The following is a 16,519-nucleotide window of genomic DNA, read 5'->3' as shown; positions in this document are numbered from 1 at the left end:
ATGCTTCTGGGAATAAAGGAACATTTGTGGGCTGCAGTGAAACTTCTAAGGCGTATAGAATCTATGTGCGTGGTCAAATAAAAGTGGAGATAAGTCATGATGTCACTTTTGATGAGGATGTTGCCCTTGTGAAGATTAGTAACCTTCCTCTTCCAAGGAAGGACAAAGAAGCCAATTCCAGAAAGCAGGGAGAATCGTGGGATAAGCAGATGCCCGATGCTGAAGGACCAATGGATCCCATTGATCCACCCCCTCATGAGCCCTCCTCCTCAGAAAGGAGACCCTCAAAGATGTCGAGAGACATGTTGCACCTAGGGGGACATTTCGTGAAAGCAAGATGCTGAATAGGTACCAAGGGTACTTAACTGCTATGAGCACCATTGTTCAATCTGAACCTTGCTCATTAGAAGAAGTTGTGAAGCAACAAATATGGAAGGATGCTATGAACGAAGAGTACGAATCAATTATGAAGAATGATGTCTGGGATGTGGTCCCTAAACCCCAGGACAAATTTGTTGTCACCTCTAAATGGCTCTACAAGATCAAGCATAGTGCTGATGGAAGTGCTAAGAAGTTCAAGGCCAGATTTGTTGCTCGAGACTTCTCTCAAAAGGAAGGTGTAGATTATGATGAGATATATGTTGTCGTTGCTCGCTACACCACCATCCGTTCAATCATTGCCCTTGCTGCTTCGCAAGGATGGAATCTACACCAGATGGATGTCAACGCTGCCTTCTTGCATGGTTCACTTAAGGAGGAAGTCTATGTAGAACAACCTGAGGGGTTCGAAGTTCAAGATCATCAAACACATGTATGCAAGTTGAAGAAAGCCCTCTATAGGTTGAAGCAAGCACCCCAGGCTTGGTATGAGAGGATCGATAGCTATCTGATGAAGTTGGGATTTACAAGAAGTGAAGTTGATCTGAACCTTTACTTTAAGGTTGAGAATGATAGACCTCTCATCTCGGTACTCTATGTGGACAATCTCTTTCTGACAGGTGCAGACCCTCTTATTCATCAATGTAAGAGAGAGTTGGCTTCCGAATTTGATATGAAGGACCTAGGACTGATGCATTACTTCCTAGGGTTGGAGGTCTGGCAAAAGTCAGGGGAGATTTTCCTTTCTCAAGGAAAATATGTTGTGAAGCTACTTGAAAGATTTGGGATGGTGGACAGCAAGTTCGTGACTACTCCGACAGAACTTAACTTCAAGAAGTTATGTGGAAGTGCTACCACGCCCGATTTGGGAAATCCTTCTGAGTATCGTCAACTCATAGCGGCCTTGATATTATTGGTGAACTCTCGTCCGGACATATGTTTTGCAGTGAATACATTCAGCCAATTTATGGTTGAGCCTCATCACATACATTGGATTGCTGCCAAGAATCTCTTGAGATATCTCCGAGGCACAATCACTTATGGACTGAGATACATTGTCGGGAATGTGAGGCTCCATGGTTAGTCTAATGCAGACTGGGTTGGCAATGTGGTGGATCGTAAAAGCTCATATGGATGTTGCTGCTCTCTAGGTTTTGCTTCGATATCATGGATCAACAGGAAGCAAAAGTTGGTTGCTTTAAGCACCGCTGAGGTTGAATACATTTCTACTAGTTTGGCCTCCTGTTAAGCTATCTGATTGAGGAATCTCTTTAGTGAGCTGTTTGGAAATGTGTTGGATACCAACGTGATCTTCTGTGACAACCAGAGTGGGATTCGTCTTTCTAAGGATCCTGTGTTTCATGACCGCTCCAAGCATATTGATATCAGGTACCACTTTATCTGGGATATGGTACAATGAGGAGCAATAAGGCTCCAACACATTGGGAGTGATGAGCAGGTCATCAATATTCTTACGAAGCTCCTCGAGAAGGTCAAATTCTTAACCTTCCGTGAACGACTTGGAGTCGTGGAGAGACCCTCTTATGAGGGTCATGTATGAGATGGATAGTGAGCTCTGGGAGCTCCCGGGGGGCTTGGGGTACTTCTTGGAGCGATGAGCGACCATAGGGTGACTTGCCCTCCCATAGTGGTGTGTTGTGTACAGGGTGAACGGTTCACCTTCCCCTGTGATACCCCATGGTGGCATATGCATAGGCTGAGTGGTTCACCCTCCCCTATGGCATATGAGCAGGATGAATGTTTCACCTTCTCTTGTTGGAACATCATACCCATGCAGTTCGGGACTCATGGGAAGTACCTCTCATCTGGCCAATGAGTAGGGAAATGAGGATAGGGACCATAGTATTACCGATGGGCACATCGTGTACTACCGTACTCCTTATGCTAGGATGTTGATATTGATCTGGGATCAATAAAAACTAACTACGGGTTAGTTAAGAGTGGTATGACACACTCTCTGTTGTTCGAGACTGACTTCGGGTTAGTGGAGAATGGTATGATACATTCTCGATCATTTCTTTTTTCTTCATGGTTCAGCAAAGCAGAGCAGAGCAGTGCAGTGACAGGGATGGTACAGATTGTCAGACAGTTTGGCAGGTGATGTTCTCCCTAGTTGAGAGGGAGTGTTAAATTGGGCAACTAGGGCCAAACATCACTTTGGACAGCTCTTATGAGGCAGCTGATATTTGTCTTGGATTCCTCTTTCCAAGAGGTGTAGGATTGATCTAAAAATCATCCCATTCTAACATGTACAAATGAAGTTATAAATTTATTTATATTATGGACAAATTGTCAAGGTCGGCCAACGATCAAATTAGCCTCCTCCAGCCTTCAACGTTGCATATAAATACAAGGTGCCTCCTCCTCATCTTGGCATCTCATCTTATTCATCTTTCTCTCTCTCATCTTGATTGGGTACGGATTTCTGGGCCTCTCTCTCTCCACACATGCGAAAGGAACACTGTCTTTTCTAGTTGTTGCGTTGACCAGTGTTGACCCTATTTGACTTTAGTTTTGTGAGGGAGACTTATGTTTGGTCAGGCCATTGTTTTGGACACAAAAACCGAGGCAGTTTGACCTTTGCGTTGACTAGTGTTCACTGCCCTAATTCATGTTGTTGTGTTGACTTTTGTTGACCAGATTTGACTAGTTATTTTCGTATTGTTTTGCGCTGCATTATCTTGGTATTGGAGGCCGAATTGACCGAGCTGTTTTGGAGGTCAATTTCAATCATGTTGACCAACATTGACTTTCTGGTTAGGGCTTTCTGTTTCTGTTGTTTTGACTGATCAATTTGGGCAAGTGAATATTGTAAATTGTACTCTCTCTCTGCTGAACTTTTGAAGAATTATAAGAAGAATTGATCAAGGGTTTCCCCACATTGGGGTTTGTCCACGACTAGTGTCATATCTTGTGTCCTCTTGTGTTGGCTTGTCTTCTACTGTTATTGTTTATGTTATATCTGCATTTTACTATCATGTTTATGTGATTGCTATACTGAATATGATATTGGGCTAATAAAGAAAATTGAAGTAAAATTGCTCTAAGGATAGAACATACCATTTTTATCCTAAAATTAACATTTACTCAGCAATATTATAGAGATTGTTAGTTCCTTTACGTTTTCACCTATAATTCACAGGCTACAGATCTTGAAAGACAAGATCTTTGCTAAAGTATCAATGTCTACACAAGCTCTAGTTGCTCATGAAAGAATATAACCAAAAGCCCTAACTAGTTTTCTTAGTTACACTTTGCAATGTTGTTGAATGGCCATGGTATTTTCGTCACCTGGTTCAATTAATAGTAGTGTAATTAGGGAAGGCAAAGTCAAGCGTCCATCACAATTTAGGCTAAAATATCAATTAGATAGAAAAAGCATACATTATGAATGAATTGATTTGTTTAATCAACCCACTGATCCATGGGTCCAGGCATCTAAAACAAAATAAAAAGTGAACAAAGAGAGATAGAGAAACGGACAGGGGATGAACAAAGAAGGCATAAAATATGCAGGGCATACGAAGAAGAAACACATGCAAAATATTCTTCTTGAAAGAAGAAAGGCACGAAACAAAGACACAGAGGCTGGATTGGAGATATATCCCTTTAAGAGGAACAAAAACCAATGTTGCGAACATCGGCATCGGGATAAAATCAGCGAGGGTCCGAAAAACCAAAAAATCATAAAAATCGGGAAAATATCGGCAAAAATCGGCAAAATCATGATACCATCAAAATATCAATAAAAATCAACAAACATCGGCTAGGCCAAAAAATCGTGATTTTGAGATAAAATCAGGATGTTATCGAGATGTTCGCAACACTGACAAAAATAGAGAGAAAATAATGATTTCCATTTTCTGATGATGTCTTCCATGAATTTTATGACAAATATTTTGAGTTTTTTTATGCCTTTCTTTTGGAGGGCAGTTTCCAAGAAATAAAATGCTTATGAAGCAGGTGGTCAGAACATTGAATCGAGATCCTATTGGAAAAAACATTCTTTTTATGAAATAAGATGCATAAATTTTCTTGTATGCAAGTCTTTGCAAAACCCAAATAATTTGAAAAGGTAAAATAACACAAAAGAAAGAAAACAATATGTTCATAACTTTTGTTCAATCCAAAATTGAACAAAATTGCAAACTCCACGAAGAGCGTGGACCAGTGTTTTAAAAAACGGTCGAGTCGGCTTCGAATCAACCGAACCGACTGAGCCAGACCCCCAGATGGTCCGGCTCGGTAGAGAAAATGAACCAGCGACTGATTTGTTACCAAACCGGCTGAGCCGGTCACCGACTCCACTGATTTAGTAACAAACCGGCCGACTCGGCCAAGCCCGAGCTAAACTGGCCGGTTCGGCCAGTCACGCCCACGCACACCCAGCGTAACATTTTGGGGGGGGGGGAACGGACCCCTCACTGCATTCTAATTGGGTTTTAGGTTTTTTTGAGGTCCATTTACCTCTCCCAAGCCTATAAAAGCTACCCAACCCCCTCACATTTCCTCACAGCTATCTCATTGCATTTGTGTGAGAATTTGTGAGGAGTTTGTGAAGAGTTGTGGAGTTTGTTTTTGGAGCAGCAGCGATGAGTCTTGGGCAATCATTGGAGCAGCAGTGAGGAGCTTCTTGGGCAACAATTGAAGTAGAATTGAAGAGTTGGTTCGTTGGAGCAGCATTGAGGAGGCGATTTGTGCCTAGAGGTATTTTTTTTCAATTCTAAAATCCGTTTTTTCTTGTTTTTTTTGTGCAAAATCTGGAAATTGAAAAGAGTTTTTTTTGTAAAAGAAATGAACATTGAAGCAATGTTATTTTTTTTGTTTTCATTTTCAAATTGTTTCCTTTCATTTCCAAGTCCAAAAATGGCTCCTAGAGTGAAAGATGTTGCTTTGGCATATGTTGAAATGATTGATAATCAAATGCATTGCAAATTTTGTCATAGAAAAATTAAAGAGGGTGGAGGGGGCATTCATAGGTTGAAACAACACTTGGATGGTATTAGAGGCCAAATTACCCCATGTGAAGCACCATCAAAACAAAATGGGGAGATTAGGAAGGAGTTGCTAAATAACTTTGAGAAGTTTGAGCAAGAAAAAGCTAGGCAAAAAGAAATAGAGGCTGAAATTGGGAGGAAGAAGAGTATACAACAAATGATGGTTGCCAACCCCAATTTTGATTATGAGGGCTCTTCATCTATCCCTTGCACTAATGCATCCAACCACTTTCTCTATGTTCCTCCCTCTTTGGAGTCCATGCATGAAAAGGGTAAGGGTAAAACGAAAAAGAGGGGTGATGATATCAAAAGTTATTTCACACCCTCCTCTCCATCAGATGCACATGGTCCTCAAGCTGGTAAAAGTCATATGCAGACAACTTTATATGACCATTGGAAGAAAGAATTGAGAGAGACAGCATGTAATTACATAGCTAGATGGTGGTATGATTCTAATATCCCCTTCAATGCTTCTCGTTCACCATATTATGAAACTATGTTTGATGCCATATTTGTTGTTGGAAAGGGCTTCAAAGGCCCTACTATGCATGAGTTAAGGGGATCTCTTTTGCAAAAAGAAGTTCCTCCATTGATGAATATTTGAAATATTTCAAAAACTCATGGGCAAAAACAAGATGTACCATAATGTCAGATGGATGGATTGATCAAAGGAACCATACCATTATAAACTTTCTTATCTTTTGCCCACAGGGAACCATGTTTCTAAAATCAGTTGATGCATCTGATAGGGTGAAAGATGCACACTTGTTGTTTCAACTTTTGGATGAGGTTGTTGAAGAGGTGGGGGTGGCTAATGTTGTTCAAATCATCACAGATAATGCCTCTAACTATGTTCTTGCTGGTAAAATGTTAGAGGAAAAACACAAAACCATCTTTTGGACCCCATGTGTTGCACATTGCATAGACCTCATGCTTGAGGATATTGGCAAAATAGATTGGGTCAAGAACATTGTAGAGCATGCCAAAAACATAACAAAATATATCTACAATCACTCATGGATTTTGAGCCTGATGAGGAAACACACAGGGGGCAGGGATATTATTAGGCCTGCCATCACTAGATTTGCAACTCATTTTTTGACATTGCAATCTATGCTTTCCCAACATAGAAACTTGCAAAGGTTGTTTTCCAATGATGACTAGAATGAATGCCAATGGTCTCACAAACAGGATGGCAAAGATGTGAAAAAGAAAGTTAATGAAGAAATATTTTGGAAAAAGGCAGCAGAGATTGTGAAGGTTGTTGAGCCACTGATTAAGGTGTTGCGGTTGGTGGATAGGGAAATATTGGCTATGGGCTTCATTTATGAGGCTATGGATCGAGTAGAGGAGCAAATAAAGGCATCATACAAGGATAGAGTGGCTAAGTATGGGCCCATTTGGGCAATCATTGATGAAAGATGGAACAATCAACGCCATCGCCCTATTACATGTAGCTAAGTTTTTTTTTAACCCAAGGTATCGTTATAAAGCTCTGGAGGCAGATGCTTTGACTGGGGAAGTTAAAAATGGATTGATTGACTACATTGACCGCATGATCCCTAAGGAGAGTGATCAGCTAGAGATACACCAACAGATCACTTGTTTTAGCAGAGCCACATGTACCTTTGGCAAGAACCTAGCAAGGATTGCAAGGGAAGCAGATGAGCCAAGTAAACAAACAATTTCAATTTTCAAATTCTTATTTTGTTAAATTGTTTATAATTTGAAAGTTGGATATAATTTTTTGAGCTAACTCATTACACAACTATGCTTTTTGCAGCACAACGGTGGGAGGCATTTGGTAGCCATTGTCCTCAATTGCAGAAGTTTGCAATCCGTATTTTGAGTCAAACTTGCAATGCTACTGGGTGTGAGCGCAATTGGTCTGTCTTTGAGAGGATTCACACAAAGAAGAGAAATCGTTTAGAACAAAAACAGTTAAATGATCTAATCTATATCCAACACAACCTCTAACTAAGATGCAACCAACTATTGAACAAAAGACCTGATACAAATCCCATTGTGTTGGAAGATATTGATCCAACATCAAATTGGGTAGTGAAGAGTCATCCAGCAAAGTTTGATTCTAACGAAGATTTTGGTATTGATTTGGATTTACAGACAAAGGCATTAGCTGAAGTTGATACTGAACATAATGTTTAGTTGAATGCAGATCCACTTGTACCAAGCACAGCCCGAAGTCCTCCAGTTGCAGGCACTTCCTCTACTCAGCCACGACGAAAGCGCATATCTCGTCTATCTCAGCGTGCAGCTACTGCGCCTGCTAGTGCTACTACTTCTACAGTTGCAGTTGGAGATGGTGATGAGGAGGAACAACCATGGGTTTCCCTGTCTGACTCTGATTCAGAGTCTGAGCCAGATGATGTTGGCTTCTCTAGCAGTAGCCAGTAGTACTAGTGACTAGTGATGTTTTACAGTTTACTTTTGTTGTAGAGGCCATTTAGAGCCTCCTTGGTTATGTGTTTTTGTTTTGATCTCTATATCATGTATGTATTGGACAGTGCACTGGTGCCATTTTGATATAATGGATATATTCATGAGCCTACTTTGATCATATGTTGTCTTCTCTCTATATTCTAATGCTTTGTGTTTGGAAACATGAATGAAAATCTTTAAAATTATGTTTTTTCATAAATAAATAAAATATTTAATGTATTTTTTACAACGACCGAGTCATTGAAATCAAACCGGCCAAGTTGATACTGAGTCGGAGTCGGAGCCAACCCTTGGCCATTTCTGAACCCAAGTCAGAGTTTTAAAACATTAGCGTGGACAACTTCCTCAAAATCTTGTGCTATAGGCATCATTAATAAGATCAAATTATAAGTGTCGATTGAATCCCAGTGGGGTAGTACGTCACTCAGAGTACATGGCAAAAGGTATAGGCCAAAGTGTTAACCCGCATTAAGCAAGATATATGGGGATATAATGCAATCTGATATTTATGAATCAAGAACTAATAATGGTGGCAAATCAAGCCATAATATTCCACAAATTATTTGATGCATAACTATTAATAGAATGCAATAATCAAGGCTCGCAATCAAAGAAAAGATATATGAAATATCCTCGTGCAGGGAAAATCATCATTGAGGGAGGAGGGCATTTGGTGGTCATTATGGCATTTGGGGAAGGTGAAGGATGGAGAGATGCTATTCTTAATTGGTAAGCTTTGGTTGTTTTCATTGGATTCCAGTTCTCAACTTACTCTGTACGGCATGTCTGTCTCCTCCCTATATGTCTGTTCTTCTTTGAATCTGAGTGGGAGGTCTAACACCTGAGGGTGCCACCATGGATAGTTCTTATGTTCCTGAGATAAAAGGGGGTAAGCTGAGAGGGGAGGGCAGAAGTAGACAAAGAGACTCTTGCTCCTCCTCTAAATGTTCTGGGCACAAGAGAAACTCCAGGGTGGTGGTTTTGAGGCCACTGACACGCATCCTAGTGGGAAGAACTGAGGTCATCTGTCATCCACTCTTCAAGTATGAAGATCTAGTGGGGAGACATGAACGGGCATTTAGAACTTGCCATCCAACACCTCAAATTTACACTTGGCAGCATGCCAGCAGAATTATGAAGGAACAACAGACTAAGAAGAAATGAGGAACCCTTCTGATTCTCACCAGACAACCCAAAAATATTCCTGGATGTCGGAATGTCTTCAAGGTGCCTATAGATTCCCAGTGGATGGTAAAGTAGGTCCTCATGGGATTCTTGTCGCAACAAACAACAACCTGAAGACTCTGCATCAGGATTGCCATCAATGAAGGCTTCCATTCTCTGAAGGATACCTGCCCACTTCAGCAGCACATGTGAGCTTCGTAAAGAAAAAGTTGATAGCAGAAGCATGCTCTGGAAACAAATAATTACCTGAACTACCTGCTCCAAGAGATAAGGACCAACTGATGTGGAAGATGGAATGAGGGCTCTGCAACAGTTCAAAGCAACCAATCAAGCGACACATTCCCTATGTTTGTTGACCGAAAATGCTGCCAACTCAGTTAAGCATTCTGATATTTCTGTTAGCTGTTTGATCTGGGATGTCCTTAAACTTTGCTTACCAAAACATATATATAGGATTCAGTTTGATGATTAGTTTGCTAGTCTAAAGATTATAGTGGGCTCTATGGGTATGCACAGTAGTCCTTTCAGAGATTTGAAAATTTTGTTATTATATTCTGCTCTGTAATTAGTAAATTTCAAATCCTAAAACTGAATCTATGATATGGTCAAGCATGGTAAGGCATAGTCTAGCTAGTATGGACAGGGATTGAGACTGATGTTATCAAGCAAAGGTTCTTTTTTACTTTATCATCAAACAGTGAAACTTTAATTTTGAGGCAGTGAAGCCAGAGTGTGACAATGCACACTGCTGTATGTTAATATAAAAAGTCTTTAATTTACCAAAACAAATCAGGGCAAAATATCTGGAAATCCACCAACCCATCAGGAATGCCCCCGACAAAGTCGCAAAATTTCTTTCATGCCTTGACATTCCCCTACCACACTAGCGGATCATGCCAACATCCAAACACCTTAAAATTGTAGAAAAAACACTCTGAAGCTTCAAAATTCTAAGGGTGCCAAAACCCGTGTGAGAACACCCCACGGGTTAACTAAAGGTTAGATGAGAGTAGGGTGAGATTATCCCCTCACAAAAAATTATAGAGGCCAGCAACAGGAAACCATAAAAGCTTTATTTTCCCTAAACATTTAGAAGTATAAATAAACGAAATGTTTAAGAATAAGTGAGGTATTTATGTACAAATATACAGGCCCACGTAATTCATTGTTCTCATAACAATACTCTTCAATAAGCTACAATAGGAAATCCTCATGAAACATGGAACTACACCATTATAGAAGAACAATAAAAAACATTCTTAAATAGAAAAAGAAAAAGAAAAGTCGGGGCACTCATTCCTTTTGAAGAAAAGCCAATGCACGACATCTAGACCATAAACAGTAGCTGAGAAATCTATTTTTAAGGGGAAAAATGCAAAATAAGAAACTGAACACAATAAGAATACACTTGCAAAAAGCATATTTGCAGAGGCCTAAAGGAAAATGATGTACTTGCTGTTGAATGTAATTTGATACATGTTCCAGATGAAGAAGCTCATCTTCAGCAGATAAGTGATGCATAAAAACTTCAGGAACATACTGTCCAGCAGCTGTGGCTGCCGTGGCTGCAGTTTCATGACTGATTGTCTTTAATTCAGGAGTTGTGATGAAATACTCCGATGAAAGAATCCTGTTCAGTCTCTCCCTCAAATTCTTATCTAGAAACTATGTTAAAGATAACCGACTTGTTACAGCAAGTGTTGAAAATAGCCAACCGAAAAATAGCAGCATTGCAATCTGATGAAAAAAAGATTAAGTTGTTCAAGATCCTTGTCAATATGTATTTAAGTTATCACATCACCCGTATGTTCATATTCTCTTCACAAATAAAAAGAAACATTCTGATACAGATTGGTGATAATCCTTGCTAAAAAATGTTTGTCCTGCTGTCTAAATAAATAAAATGTGCTGTGAACAGAAAGATAAGAGATGTGCAACTAAAATGGGAATGCAAAAGGTTAATTGCTAAATCTACACCAATCTTAGAAGGATACAAGAAAGAGTAGATCTTGCATGAATAGATTGGTCTAAGTTACCAATTCATCCGGGTTACAGACTTGTTATAGCAAAAGCGTTGAAATTAACCAACCAAAAAAAAGCAGCATTGCAATTTAATGAGAAAATATTGAAGCTGTTGAAATTCTTTGTCAACTATGTATTTAAGTTATTGTGTAAGTCACCCACATGTTCATATTCTCTTCTTAACCAAAAAGAAACATTCCAATACAGCTTGGGGATAATCCTTGTTAAAAAATGTTTTTTTTTCTGCTATCTAAATCAATAAAATGTGACAGTATCAGAAAGATAAGAATTCTATTGTGTATAGGTTGTTTGCATCTGATGGAAGGTACAACTTAAACGGGAAAGCAAAGGTTCACGTTTAATCTACAAAAATCTTAAAAGGATACAAGAAAAAGTCTGGATCAATAGGCTGGTCCGAGTTACCTATTCATCCAGGTTACAGACTTGTTACAGCAACAGTGTTGAAACTAACCAACCAAAAGACACAACATTGCAATTTAATGAAAAAAGATTAAAGTTGTTCAAAAGATTTGTCATCTATGTATTATAGTGATTGTGTAAGTCACCCATATGTTAATATTCTCTTCATAAACAAAAAGAAAAATGCTGATATAGCTAGGTGATGATCCTTGTTAAAAAATGTTTTTTTTTCTGCGGCCTAATCAATAAAATGTGCGCCATGAACAGAAAGATAAGAGATTAAGTGTGTATAGGTTGTTTAAATTTGACAGAAGATGCAACTAAAACGGGAATGCAAAAAGTTCATGGTTAATCTACGAAAGTCTTAAAAGGATACAAGAAAGAGTAGAGTTTGGATGAATGGGCTGGTCCGAGTCGCACAACCACTGCCTTGCATGATGCACACAAATCTGAAAGGCATCCTTGTGTGAAATAGTTGCATTAGGTGGCCTCGATGTCATAAATGATCCAATCATCGATAATGCATCAAGATCTTCTTCTCGGAGATGATCTGTAGCATCCTCCGTGACATAATCATAGGAAAGGCAAGAAATTCTTTCATGCGTTTTTGTCCACATAATTGATGCGAGTCTATTAAGAGAACAGACATTGAATAATTTTGCAAAATACAGAACCTTCAAGAGGTCTGCAACGGCAATTATATCGGGAGCCTCTTTGTCCATTGCAGAGCTCTCCTCGTGGTCCTTTCTAGACTCTTCGGAGCATCCATTTGCCATAATTCCTTTCCCGTCAGAATCCTCATTATTTAAGCCTCCATCATCGGCGAAGCTGTGTTCTTTATCAGTTACAGAACTGTGTTCTTTATCATTTGTAGAACCGCCGTCTTCATCTGGTCTCTTGAGAACAGAATCCACGAATTCCCTCTCCCGTTCTGCAAGCTCTTCCCTGAGAGCATTACTCAAAGGTTGTTTCAACTTCTCCAATTCATCAATGAGAACTGCTACACCATTTTTTGAGCAGAGAACTTCCTCCTGCTCTTTGTTGATAACCTTTCCGTGTGATTTGTTCTCTTCAATTTGCAGAATCCGATTATACTTTTTACGGAGGGCTCTTATACGCTTGTTTAACAAGCAGACAACAGAACTTTCTTTGTGAAGGGATGAGGAATTCACAGAACCTTCGGGTGTTCCAGGAACTACTTCGGAATTCGCCATAACCAATACCTTTCCAGAAAATAAAATAACAAAAATAATAATAAAATGCAATGTTACAAGGAAATTTAATTTGCATTCAACAAACTAGATAAAGGTCCGTGCAAAGTCAAAAATCGATGTTTGAATTAAAATTTAAAATTAAAGAGTTCCAAAAAAAAAAAAAAATCTTTTAGAAATAGTAATTCTTACCTCTAAAATCTCCAAAGTCAAAACAATGCAATTAAGCTAGTTCGCAGACGAAGGTAGAAGCATTGCAATTAAGCTAGTTCGCAGACGAAGGTAGAAGCACTGCAATTAACCTAGTTCACTCTAGCATGTTAAACTTTCAACTTTATTCAAATTTGTTCTTCTACCTATCTCATCATTTGCAAATTTCACCCACTGTTACGCGAAAATATCATCCACTGTTACGCGCCTTTGTGTAAAGCTGGTTCACATCTCTGCAATATCATGAAATTTGAGAAACCGGAGAAATATTTACGTTCTTCTTAGCAGCGAACCAGCATAATTACACAATTAGTCCTTTTAGGGCAAATATTTTTTTTCCGCCCTAAACATTGTTTAGGTACGTTTCCTATTCTTTCCTCCAAAGTTCGCCTTATCTATGCACAGCGCCTCTTCTTTTCTGATAATTTCTTGAAGCTAGCAGATTCTTAAAATAATTGCTGCCGTGCTCTCCTTTTCTGAAATTCTGCAAAGATCTCCGAAATGTGTTCAAATCAGGTCTTACATCGGGCAAATTAGCTCAAATCTCAGCAAATCGCTTGCCATTTCCCTCGAATTTAACAAATTCGTGCACATTTCGTCGAGCTTTTTGCAAGTTAAAATACAATTTGTGCGAACCTTGCAGTTTCTTCGCCTTTCACATATATGGTAAAATGCTGCGCAAAATTGCGGAGATTGCCGCGTTGCGAAATTCAGAAGAAAACAAATTTACGGCTACTTGAACTGGCCGCGGGGAGTAAGGGTTTTGCCGGCGGAAGCGTAAGATCTCCTTTAGTTTGTTTGTCTTTAGCGATTTTCAATGCAAAATGCAATGGCACCCACTATTCTAATTCTAAACGGACACGACAAAAAGCAGGAAAGACATAGTGGAGATCATCCGTATTTATCGGTGTCTAATTTTCATGTTGATTTTTAAGTCGTGAACTTGTAAAAATTCGGTTAACGTCCGTCCACTCACCAATTGGTCGTCTTTTTTCATGGATTAAAAATCTCATTCTTTTTCCATGGTTCATGGATCTAAATTACACCAAATTTTCTTTCCACTTATACGAGGAAGTAATTGGTGTGGATCTCAATCTTTTTCCAGGGTTCATGAATCTAAATGAGTCCAAATTTTCTTTCCACTTATACGAGGAAGTACTGAGTGTGCAAGCAGCATGTATAAATAAAGTTAGATGTAAAGCTCAAGTGGGCGTTAATGATTGCTTTGAGCAACATTTTAAAAAATAGATTTGGACTTATGTAATTGTGTGGTGTTTGTTAGTTTTTAATTTTTTAATGATGTAGGGTGTTTTATAATTAAGATTATAAAACAAACGCATGTTGTTAGTTTTTGTTTTGCAGGGATTATAGTATTCATTGTGATGAAAGTCGGTTGATTTTTCATTATTTTTTGTAATTTTAAATAAAGTAGGGGAAAATGTTGAATATTCTTTTTTTAAATTCAAAAATAAATATTTATATTTTTGTTAATTTTATTTTTAAGTTTCCATTGGCTAAGCAAGCCTTGGGGACTTATTTTCAATCTGTGCTTGACAAATAATTTTAAAATCAAAAAAAGGCTAATTTTGTAAGTGGCCATTTCGTCAATGAGGGTTCTAACATTGACATTGACACATTACTCTAAGTAGGTCCTTTACGTAAACGAGGGTTTGGTCAATGAGTGCTCTAACCATGACATTGGAATTGACACCATCACAGGGCTTGTTAATGTTTTTACGTCTTATTTCATTTTTTTATTTTTTTATTTTTACTTTTACATATTTAGTTGTGAAAGAGAATAGGTGCATGGAGTTGTGAATCTATGTAAAAGAACAAGAGTGTAGAGGGAACTCTCTTTGGCAGACATTAAATTATTTTAACTTTAAGTGGAATAGTAGTATCCAATATTAAATGAAGTGTTTTTTAATGTGTGTGAGAAAAAAGTGTTGTGCGAGAGAACCAGTGTGTAGAGCAAAGAACATAAATTTCATTTGCAATGTTTTGCATCTCTGCATACATTTCCACTTTGCACACTTCTTTTGCATACGTTTTGACTTATTAAAATTTGGGGCATGAATTTTTTGGTTTACATGTATATCGGGTGCGAAATAAGGGTGGGTGATTAACTCTCTCCACTATTATGTGTTTTATTTGATATCAAGATGCGAAGGACTTGTGGCAAATATGCTATGTCGATGATCTGATGAGTGGTCTATGTTCGACAGTTTGATCATTTAAAAAATATAAACATTGAATCTTGGTATTCATGATCCCTGAATACTATGTGCATTTGCAATTTTACATTTGTGAATTGAATACTTATTATGCAATATTAAGTGAAGTGTTTTTTTTAATGCATGTGGGGAAGAAATGTTGTGCGAGAGAATGGGTGTGCGAAGCAAGGAACAAAAACTTTCTCCCGCAATGTTTTGTACCTCCGCATACATTCCCGCATACCTCCCTCCACACAACACTACTTATTAGTCAATTAATAATTAGTGTTTTTGGCTTATTAAAGTTTGGGGCATGAAAAGTTTGAGTTATGGATATATTGAGTGTGAAATAAGGGTGAGCAATTAGTTGCCCCCACTATTGTGTCTACATGGGTGAGCAATTAGTTGCCCCCACTATTGTGTCTACATGGGCTCATTGTATTGAGCTTCCTTAACGCTAAGTGTAATTTTCACATTTGTGAATTAAATACTTATTATCCAATATTAAATGAAGTGTCTTTTTAATGTGTGTGAGGAAGAAGTGTTGTGCAGGAGAACGGGTGTGTGGAGCAAACAACATAAACTTTCATCTGCAATGTTCGTACCTTTGCATAACCCCCCCCCTCGCACAATTCTCTCGAAATAAGTTTGGGCGATTAACGGTGTGCACTGCTATGTCTAAGTGGGCTCGTTTTATGTGATATCAAGATGCAAAAGAGCTCTGATGAAATTGCTTTGTTGGTGGTCCGATGTGCAATTCTCAATACTATGTTTGGTAGCTTTAAGTGCAAAGGTGTGGTTGTGCGCAAGTACAGGAGAAGCACATTGAAAGCATATTTTGCAGCTTCGCACTATGTGCATCTTTAAAAAATTAAAACATATATCTTTCGAACTTTATAGTAAAAAAAACTACAAAGCTTTGATAATTAAATTTTTGGTTTACGTGTATATCGAGTGTGAAATAAGGGTGAGTGATTAACTCTCTCGAATACTATGTTGACATGGGCTCATTTTATTTGATATTGGAATGCAAAGGAGTTGTGGCAAATCTACTTTTTCAATGATCCAATGTGCGATGGCTTTGATCATTTAAAAATTGGAAACGTTGTGGTTGTTGAATATAGTATTATGCAGAAGGGAAGTGTGCAGAAGAATTGTCTGGAGGGAGAATGTGTGCGGAAGTGCAAAACATTGCGGAAGAAAGTTTGTGTTCCTTATTCCGTACACATGTTCTCCCACAAAACACTTCATCCTCATGGGGATTAAAAACACACTTCATTTAATATTGAACAATAAGCATTCAATTCACAAATGTTCAATGAAATCTAAGTTTTATGAAGTTTTCTTCCTTCGCAACTCAACACTTTGCACAATGTATAAACAACTATATGCATGATTGCTA

General features: G+C 38.5%; 1 protein-coding gene across 2 annotated transcripts in view; it reads right to left on the bottom strand.

Moving 5' to 3' along the window:
• LOC149248306 (uncharacterized) overlaps positions 1-13,785 on the bottom strand; it is a 93,622-nt gene extending 79,837 nt beyond the window's left edge. Inside the window, exons 1-3 of one of the 2 annotated variants that reach the window (XM_089458392.1) lie at positions 12,887-13,785; positions 11,860-12,706; positions 10,494-10,699 (exon numbers count right to left, since the gene is read on the bottom strand). In XM_089458392.1, the coding sequence (XP_089314518.1) occupies positions 10,494-10,699; positions 11,860-12,697 (1,044 nt within the window). In that variant the 5' untranslated portion in view covers positions 12,698-12,706; positions 12,887-13,785. The remainder of the gene's footprint in view (positions 1-10,493; positions 10,700-11,859; positions 12,707-12,886) is intronic. The other variant, XM_089458393.1, reaches the window with a different exon arrangement.
• Positions 13,786-16,519: the final 2,734 nt, after the last annotated feature.

This window comes from Pinus tabuliformis, chromosome 7, assembly GCF_031772625.1.
Source record: "Pinus tabuliformis cultivar Carrire ecotype Pingquan chromosome 7, CPIR1, whole genome shotgun sequence".
In the NCBI taxonomy this organism is placed as follows: domain Eukaryota; kingdom Viridiplantae; phylum Streptophyta; class Pinopsida; order Pinales; family Pinaceae; genus Pinus; species Pinus tabuliformis.
The sequence above is the reverse complement of the archived record's forward strand: the minus strand, read 5'-3'. Positions and strand labels throughout refer to the sequence as shown.